The sequence below is a fragment of the Anastrepha obliqua genome, chromosome 2 (genome assembly GCF_027943255.1).
Source record: "Anastrepha obliqua isolate idAnaObli1 chromosome 2, idAnaObli1_1.0, whole genome shotgun sequence".
Taxonomy (NCBI): domain Eukaryota; kingdom Metazoa; phylum Arthropoda; class Insecta; order Diptera; family Tephritidae; genus Anastrepha; species Anastrepha obliqua.
In genome coordinates this window covers 111,677,354-111,687,427 of record NC_072893.1, presented here as the reverse complement: position 1 = coordinate 111,687,427, position 10,074 = coordinate 111,677,354, and the positions used below count along the sequence as shown (strand labels likewise).

The 10,074-nt window shown below is 38.6% G+C and overlaps 1 protein-coding gene across 1 annotated transcript; it reads left to right on the top strand.

The window, feature by feature from the left end:
• Positions 1 to 1,136: 1,136 nt before the first annotated feature.
• On the top strand, positions 1,137 to 5,830 carry LOC129238343 (histone-lysine N-methyltransferase SETMAR-like). Its single transcript, XM_054873373.1, has 2 exons — positions 1,137 to 1,875; positions 5,811 to 5,830. Exons 1-2 carry the CDS (start codon positions 1,137 to 1,139, stop codon positions 5,828 to 5,830), a joined length of 759 nt encoding a protein of 252 aa, XP_054729348.1.
• Positions 5,831 to 10,074: the final 4,244 nt, after the last annotated feature.

Genomic DNA, 10,074 nt, shown 5'->3' with positions numbered 1-10,074 from the left:
ACGAATATCATCTGCTTTGCCATTCTTCTATCGAATGCTGCCACTGTGGAGCTTTTTCTTCTACTGACTGCTTAGCTCCTCGCCTACCATAAAGACGGCTCAACTCATTTGCCTGAATGTCAGCTGGTAGTTTGTCAGCTATCGTCTCGCTTCGAGTCATCAGTACAGAACTGTAAGCAGTTTTTTAGACCTGGAATATTGTAAACCCACTCACGTCTAGCTGGAATTCTGGTACTAAATATGCTTTCAAAATATTTTGTTGGTTCTTTTGCAACCGACTCTCGTCCCTTTCGAACTAGTATTACTGCTCCTATAAAATAGCAGTTAATGGATTAGAATGTCCGCTCTTTAGTTAGGGTTTACACTGCGGAGATCTAATTGGGCACTTTGCAACTGGTCTGATTGTAGTCGCTTCCGAACTAGTATGACGTTTCCCATCAAATACCAGTTAATGCACTGAAATGCCCGCTTGTTATTTAGGATTTACACTGCGAAGATCTAATTAGTTCTTTTGGAACTGGCCCAAGTCTAGTCACTTTTGAACTAGTATGACGTTTCCCATCAAATAAAAGTTAATGCACTGAAATGCCCGCTTATTATTTAGGATTTACACTGCGGGGATCTAATTGGTTCTTTTGGAAATATGTTCTTACAACATAAATAAATATGCAAATATTTAAGGAATGTATACAACTATTTCGTGATGTAGAGGACTTACCAGGACGTTCAATAATGTGTGTGACTGACACATAAATGGCGGCACTAGTACTAAATCAATATTTTTTTCGAAAGTTGGCAACCTTTCTAGGCTTACTGTCAAAATCATATGTTAATCCGACCATTTGTTAACAAGTTATAGTGCTTTAAGTGACGCTACTTTTGAGTTTAAAAAAAATGAATTCAAAGCAATTCCGTGTGCTGATTTATCATTGTTTTTTAATGAAAAAAAAAATACTGTTCAATGCCAGGAATGGCTTGAAAAACATTACTCGGACTCTGCTCCATCAAAAAGAAGCATTTGTTATTGGTATGCCGAATTCAAACGTGGTCGTACAGACACCGATGACATTCCATCTACTGGAAGGCCAAATGACGCTGTTATTTCGGAAAACGTTCAAAAAACACTGAAAATCATTATGTCCGACCGTAAAGTGAAAGTGAGGGAGATTGCTGACATTCTAAAGATATTAGCAGGCAGTGTGCACACCATAATATACGAACATTTGGGTATGAAAATGGTGTTTTCCAAATGGGTGCCGCGTTTGCTCACACCGGAGCAAAAACAACAACGAATCGATGATTCAAAGAGCTGTTTGGACATGTTTACGCGCAATAAGTCGGAGTTTTTGCATCGGTACATCACAACGGATGAAACGTGGATCGACCATTTCACTCCAGAGTCAAATCGGCAGTCTGCTGAGTGGCATGCAGCCGGTGAAAGCCGCCCAAAGCGACCAAAGACGCAGCAGTCGGCTGGCAAGATTATGGCGTCTGTATTTTGGGATGCGCATGGAATAATATTCATCGACTATCTCCAGAAGGGGCAGACCATCAACAGCGACTATTATATAGCGTTATTGGATCGTTTGAAAGACGAAATCGCAAAGAAACGGCCTCATATGGCGAGTCACAAATCAAAGAAAACGATGGCAAAAGTGGACGAATTGGGCTTCGAATTGCTTCCCCATCCACCGTATTCTCCAGATTTGGCCCCCAGCGACTACTGGCTCTTCGCAGACCTCAAAAAGATGCTCCGTGGTAAGAGATTTGGCTCAAATGATGAAGTAATCGCCGAAACTGAGGCTTATTTTGAAGGCAAAGAAAAATCGTTTTACAAAGGCGGTATCGAAAGATTGGAAAAGCGTTGGAATGATTGTATATCCCTAAAAGGGGACTATGTTGATGAATAAAAACGAATTTTGGCAAAAAAATGTGTTCTAATTAATTAGTCACACACATTATTGAACGAAGGCTATACCCATATATATGCGGCCGCCGTAGCCGAATGGGTTGGTGCGTGATTACCATTCGGAATTCACAGAGAGGTCGTTGGTTCGAATCTCGGTGAAAGCAAAATTAATAAAAACATTTTTCTAATAGCGGTCGCCCCTCGGCAGGCAATGGCAAACCTCCGAGTGTATTTCTGCCATGAAAAAGCTCCTCATAAAAATATCTGCCGTTCGGAGTCGGCTTGAAACTGTGGGTCCCTCCATTTGTGGAACAACATCAAGACGCACACCACAAATAGGAGGAGGAGCTCGGCCAAACACCTAACAGAAGTATACGCGCCAATTATTTATTTTTTTTTTATACCCAAAAAATTGTCGTCGGGGTACCCGGGTGGCAGAGTATGTAAATTTTTTTGGGTTAAAACAATTTTGGATTCCTTTAGCAACTGCGTATCGAGTTTTGATAAAGGCTTTGGGTTCTTGAGAGCTTCGTTCTAGATTTGTTTTTTTTCCATTTTTTCCAATCTGTTAATATAGGGTTTTTCATGAAGAGCGCTTCAACTTTTGAACTTTTTTGAATAAAACACAAACGGTTTGACTTTTTTAACTAATTTTTTTTTATTATCGAGTTTGAACATATACACTTAAGTATGAAATTCGATTTCTTTTGCATGACCACCGCGTGCACGTTTTACGAAGTACAATCGTTGAACCCAATTTTCGACCACTCTTTTGCATAAATCGGCCGAAATTCCAGCAATTTCGCGTTCAATATTGGCTCTGAGCTCACAAATCGTCGCCGGCTTGTTACTGTAGACCAATGACTTCACATAGCCCCAAAGAAAATAGTCTAGGGGCGTCAAATCACACGAGCGCGGCGGCCATTCGACCGGTCCATTTCTGGAAATAATGCGCTCATCGAACCTACTCTTCAAAAAATCAATTGTAGCGTGTGCTGTGTGGCTTGTGGCCCCGTCCTGTTGAAACCACATGTCGTCTAAGTCCATACCATTCAATTGCGGCCAAAAATAATCGTTTATCATGTCGCGGTATCGATTTCCATTCACAGTAACGTGGCGATCGTTCTCGTCAACGAAAAAATATGGGCCAATTACGCCGCCGGCATGTAAACCGCACCAAACAGTGATTTTTTCGGGATGCAACGGTGCCTCATGAATCACGTGTGGATTGCTTTCTGCCCAGTAACGCATATTTTGCTTGTTTGCTTCGCTTTTGATTGTCGAACGGGATGACTTGTTAAATGGACCGTAAAATGGCCATAATGCTCTTAAAGTAGCAGCAACAGAACGATTATTTTCATAAAAAATTTGCACGATTTGCAATCGTTGCTCAAGTGTGTAGCGTTCCATGATGAAATGTATCCTAATGAAGTTTACAAATGACAAGCGAAAAATAAAAAATATTGCGTCGTTCGCCCTCCCTATCGGAAAAAAGTTGAAGCGCACCTATTGAATAACCCTATATTAACAATAAGTAATTGGTGTTAGGTTTGGAATTAAAATGCCCCTTCCCTTTGAAAGAGAACATTATTGTCTTTGGTGGTATTTAGTTACAATTTTACTAATGCATAGTTTTCTATTATGTAATTTTATATTATTATCTTTTATTTTATATTACAGTACGAGCAAGATCTGTGGGTGTTTTGCGCTTTAGTCTTCTTGGCTTAAGTTCCATTTCCGGCATCAGTCTCATCTCATGGTTTTTGTGCTCTAATAGTCGCAAGATGTGCTTACTGCTGCTTCTTTTTACTGCTTCAGTGACAGTGTCTATTCCGAGGTCGCGGTGAATATCGTCATTTTTTATGCACCAATTTGCGTTTTTGATTGTCCTTAGCATCTTAGATTGACTTCTCTGAATGATTTGTAGGTTTGATTTACTGGCAGTCCTCCAAATTTCTAGTCCGTAGGTCCATGTCGGTCTGATTATTGATTTGTATATCATTTGTTTATTAAATAAGCTTAGGGTTGATTGTTTTCCTAGTAGCCAGTAGAGTTGTTGGAATTTGTTTTTCATCTCGTTTCTCTTGTTCAGTATGTGTTTTTTCCATGTGAGTTTTTGAGTCAATCGTTATGCCTAAGTATTTTGCACTTGAGTGTATTTTTATGTCTTCTCCGTTAATTTGGATTGGATATCTTGCAGATTTTCTCTTCGCGTATATTATCTAGATGTTGTGTTTTGTCTTTATTGACCTCAATGCTCCATTTTTCCAACCATTGTGTTGTAGCTGATAGCGTATCTTGCAGTGTTTTTGTTGATGCGATGGTTAGCTGACATTAAAACTGTGTCGTCTGCAAATGTAGCTATCATTGATCCTCGAGTAGTTGGCGTTGGTATATCTGCTGTGTATACTAAGTACAGAATGGGGCCCAGTACGCTTCCTTGAGGTACTCCAGCAGACGCCGTCAAGATAACAGAACTCATTGTCATACTTTATGAAGAAGTGTCTATCAGTCATGTAGCTGTTAAAAATAAATAAATAATTGGCGCGTACACTTCTGTTAGGTGCTTGGCCGAGCTCCTCCTCCTATTTGTGGTGTGCGTCTTGATGTTGTTCCACAAATGGAGGGACCTACAGTTTCAAGCCAACTCCGAGCGGCAGATATTTTTATGAGGAGCTTTTTCATGGTAGAAATACATTCGGAGGTTTGTCATTGCCTGCCGAGGGGCGACCGCTATTAGAAAAATGTTTTTATTAATTTTGCTTTCACCGAGATTCGAACCAACGACCTCTCTGTGAATTCCGAATGGTAATCACGCACCAACCCATTCGGCTACGGCGGCCGCTTTTAAGGATATTAAATATTTTAAGTGGTAAAATGGTTTTTAGCTTATATAGAAGTCCTTTGTGCCATACTCTGTCAAAAGCTTTCGCGATGTCCAAATACACGGCAATGCAATATTTCTTCTTATCGAAGTCGTCTGTAATTTTGTTTACTACTCTGTGAATCTGTTGCACAGTTGTATGTTGTTTTCGGAAACCGAACTGGTGTGAGGGGATAGCTTCTTTTTGTTTTAGAATAGGGTCAATTCTTTCTAGCAGTATTTTCTCAAACAATTTAGAGAGGATGGGCAGCAAGCTAATTGGTCTGTACGAACTAGCAACAGTGGCGTTCTTGTTTGGCTTGCGGATCGCTATAACTTGTGCAACTTTCCATGCTTTTGCGAAGTATTGTAACCTAATTATTCCGTTGAAGAGGTCTCGTATGTAGTTTATTATAGTATCGGGTAGTTCTTTTAGTATTTTTCCATTTATTTATATAATATTTGATTTCTTCTTCTGTCGTGTTTTGTATTGTGTAGTCTGCATTCTCGATTGTGTTCGGCAGCTCAATGTCTTTATTATTCATGCTATTTGTAAATATTGGTTTAAAGTGGTCAGCTAATGTTTCAGCCTTTTCTTTGCTTGTTCTAGCCCATGTGTTGGAATTTGTTTTTATTGGAGGCTTGTGTTGTTTTGGTGAGTTTTTAGTTGCTTTCCATAGGGAATAATTGTTAGCTGTAGTTGTTGCGAGGCTGCTAAGGTACTCCTTCAGTTGATTGTCATTATGTTCTTGGAGAATTTTTTTGAGTTCATTTGATGATTTGTTTAGTTTAGTTTTATCGGTTGGGTGTTTGGAGCGTTGCCAGTCTTTCCTGAGTTTGCGTTTTTGTTTGATTTTGTCTAAAATAAAAGCAGGGATTTTCTTTGTTATTAAGGTGTCTAATATTGGTGTCGATTGTGTTACTGCTTTTATTATGTTATCGTTTAAGTATACGATTGCATTGTCCAGTTCGGAGGAGGATTTCAAAGAGACTCGAGTTTCCATGTTTTCTTTTATGACATAATGAAATATATTCCAGTTCGTCTTATGGTTATATAGCGAGGTGATGATTTTTCTAGCAGGTCTATCCTGGAGCGTTGTTATTAGAAAAGATTTTGTATAATAAAATTATGTTTTGTACTAATTAGAGGCCATAAAACACAAATATAATATTAATTTTATTTGTACGACCCGAATTCGCTCTGTGGCCCTGGAAATTAGCACCCCGCCTCTGGACGGTCTTATGGAGGTAGCTTAAAAAAATTACTAAAAATATAATACCACTTAAATAAGTAAACAGAAAACGTTTATTTATAAAAATTTAAGTAATATATAAAATAGTATACAAATTGTTAATTCTGGTTTAAAGTCTAAGAAGAACGAATATATGTACATATACATTTACTTAGAAATAACTTCCCACCATATCTTCAAAAATGTCCTTTATTCAGCATGAAATTCCTTAAAACATGATTTTTTGACAGACATGCAAAGTGGTATGTTGCATTTTTCGCAATAAACTTGAGTTTCCGATTTACATGGCTTGTTACGACATTGACGTTTACTACTTTTATCGCAGAAATTTGGCCAATGATTGAGACAATCATACCTTATATTGGGTGGTGGTAGGTACAGTAACTTGCTTCCCTTTGGTACTTCTTCGGCTTGTTTTTCTGCAGTAGTGGGGCGACCTAATTTTTTCGTTTCCGATATGAGCAGGAGAGTTTCGGCGATTTCTTCCCGAAATCGTGGAAGCTCGACACGCTGATGTTTTTCACGATTGATGCGATGGTATAAAACGTAAGCATTCACTATTGCCAAGTCGATAGCATGGTGAAATATACGAGATGGCCATTTACCAGTCTTCATGCGAATTTTGTAGCGACCAATTAGACTGTCCATCAAGTCCACTCCGCCCATGTGCCGGTTGTATTCTTTGACAATGTTTGGACAGCTCACATATTCATACTGTTTTCTATTGCGGTTATAGCGACGGGACAATGTCGCTCGGATTATTCGAGTTAAATGGCTGCACACCTGCATACGTTGACGCTAAACGAACTGGTTTGCTGTCCTTCCAAACAACAGTAGAAATATCTACTCCAAATGCGGTGGCAACGAATTCCTCCGAATATCCACGACGAGCTTTTTTCACCACTAGCTGTTCATCGGTAGATAGTTTACAGTTTTTCACACGGTTGGCTCGAAAAGTTCCAAGCGAATAAATTCCACGACTTCGAAGGTAAGCCAATAGTCCAAGCGACGTAAAGTAATTATCGAAATACACTATGTGGTTTGAAAAGTCTGGTATGTTTCTTGACAAACGGACAACAATAACGATAACAACGGCTCCCAATCATTCCTTCTTCACGGACGTTATCGGCAGCGCCTGTAAACAATTCAAAACTATAAGAAAAACCTTTGGTGCCACAACTGGAGAATATTTTGAAACCCCATTTATGAGGCTTTTTCGGCATATACTGCTTGATATTTGTTTTAGACATTTTCGTGCCGCACATTTGTTCGTCGACGCTCAAACGCTGGGACATTGGCACAGAGGAAAATCGAACATTCATATGTTTGATAATAGGTCGAACAAGGTACAAGATATCATAGTCAGCGTGGTCTCTAGATGGTCGTGTCGATCCATCAGCGAAATTTATGTAGCTCCGAATTTCTTCGAATCGATTTACTGGCATGGCATTTTTTATTGATTGAAAAGAATGTCTGCCCCAATATGATCGCACATTCGGAAAACGATATCTAGACATAAATATCAGTATGCCAATATATTTTCGTATTTCTTGCACTGTGCAGACGAAAGTTTTATTTATTTTCTTCTGACGAGCATAGAGATTGGTTTCGTCACAAATCAGTTCCAATAGCTCTGTATTAAAAAAGTATGCGAAACAGTCATAGGGTGTTTCTAAGTGAAAAAACTCTTCAAGATTCGGGTTATGAAGCGTCAACTCTTCAACATTTATTTGAAGATGATTTTTATGCCACAGTAAGTTTTGAAACTCTTTCATATTGTTTCGAAGATTAGCAACATCGCATTCAAAGTGCGCTGAAGAAGTTGGTATACCCCTTCCCGAAAATTCGTCTGTTCCTGTAATTTCAATTTCTCCTTGTGAAACCGGTATAGACATGCTTTTTAGATTTTCTTGTGGACCAGTTGGTACAGCAAGGGAAAGAGAAAGATCAGATACAGAAATGTTGTTTGCTGTTTCTTGTAGAAAGGAATCATTTTGATTGGGGACCACAAAATCTGGGTCATTCACGTCGTTGTCACTATCGAAATCATCGCCTTCAATTTCCTCATCATTGTTTTCGCAAAAGTCCATAAAGTCGTTGAACTCCTCATCTGACATCTTCGACAAGTCGTATTTGCCTTTGCGTCCCCACCGCGACATTTTTCTAATGATAAAAAATATAAACCAGCATAATATGTGAACTTGAAGTTCAAAATAACTGAACATTTTTTTTTGAACGCACTGCATACGGCCTCCTGTAGACGGTTGCAGCGTGAAGCATACAGTGGCACAATGTACATAAAAAAAACTTGGAGAGCACTTTATCTCACTCTACACTGCTCAATCTACTTACCAAATATTTTTTTAACTCAATATTCCAATAGGGCACTTCTTAGGAAGTCTCACAAAAACACCTTCTCAGAAAACTACTTTTTTCGGTTTTTTGATCACTTCTTTTAATTCCACTTGCAAAATTTTTGTAATATGAGCACACTCAGCATTCACGATCAAGGGTAAACTGAAGAATATGAATCGTGTAAGCTGCATGACAAACAAAAAAGCACTTCGTGTTTTTAGTTTATTTTTTTTTTTTGCTTTTAAGTGTTGCCCGCCTGTAGGCGGTTATATGCACTAGAGGGTTAATGGTGAGTGGTCTGATGATAAGTCAAGGCATGATTTTATTGCAATGTTTTCATGAGGCAGGTTTTTCGTAATACAGAAGTCGATTAAGTCAGGAAGTTTTTTAGTGTCAGTTGGCCAATACGTCGGTTGTCCTGTGCTTAATATGCTGTTGTTATTTGCCTTAATGGCCTCATATAGATTTGTGGGGTACGAATCAATTTCCAAACCCAGAACTTGTGATAAGTAAATGCAATAGGCAACAAAATTATTGCAAAGACCCGAATATTTTATGAATGTGATCCTCTCTAAATAAGCTTCCCACATTTATTACAGTTTTACAATTAAAGAAAATTTCAACGGATACCATCCTATTTGAATAATAAAATTCTTTTCTAAAAAAAGTAGCAACTATAATTTTATTCACTTTCAAGCCGAACAAAAATTAAATCAGTGCCTTGAGTTTGCATTGTTTTTGTGAATATGCGCTTACTGAAAAATAATTTACATCATTCTTAAGCTCACGTGAAATGAAAGTTTTAAGGGCTCCCAACTGTTCTTTTCAGTAATCTTTTGTCAATGTGAGACATTTATAACTCCAGAGCAACAACTACTCCATTACTTAAAATTAAAGCAACAAAAATCATGACTCACAATACATATTAATCACTTGGTATGTGTGCTGTGACTATTTAAGGTTTTGGAATTTTCGAAATAAAAATTCCATAGCACGCGCTGTTAGATGTCATCAGCCGAGCATGAAACGGATGCTAGGCTTCACACACCGGCAGACAATTGAACGTACCATATATGAGCTCACTTGAACACATATGCATGTTTAAGCACACACACACACACACACTACAGAAGTGTACAGTACCACACACATACGCACATTGTTTACATACAAGTCCATGGGTTGCTCTATTACGTTGCGTTGCGTCTAACCAGTTTACACGCCAAATGGTTACCAATGCCACAACAGCAGGCACGAACAAAAATTTGATAAACGCAACCGATACGCAGCCCCAGTAGAAGCTACAATTCATAGAGTGGCGGTGAGGGGCATCGAAAACAGGTAGCACGCCGAAAAGTATACAATGAGAAAAAACGAGCTGAGCTAAAATACTGCTGCAGCTTGGAAGTTCATTGCAGTTTTGTTATTTTTAAGTTTGCCAGAGTACTTGTTTTTGTGTGCTATTTTTTGTTGCTGCAGGGTTGCTTTGTTTTTGTGCATATTTTGTAATTTGACGCGACTCGCCTTCGTGTTGGTTACAAAAATGCTGTATAGCCAACCCAAAAACAGGAAGTAAAAGAAACAAAAAAGTATAAAACAAAGGAAAAGCTGAAAGCCATCAAAAGGCAGTGGGAGGGAGAATTGAATTGGGTGAGAAGGACCATGAAAGTGCAGTGTGTTGAGAGATTGTAATA

Bases quoted from the DNA above. Each gene is read 5' to 3' on its own strand.
- LOC129238343 (XM_054873373.1), top strand. From the start codon at position 1,137: ATGTCCGACCGTAAAGTGAAAGTGAGGGAGATTGCTGACATTCTAAAG. The intron at 1,876-5,810 runs GTATATCCCTAA...AATATATTCCAG, and splicing joins GGAAAAGCGTTGGAATGATT to TTCGTCTTATGGTTATATAG.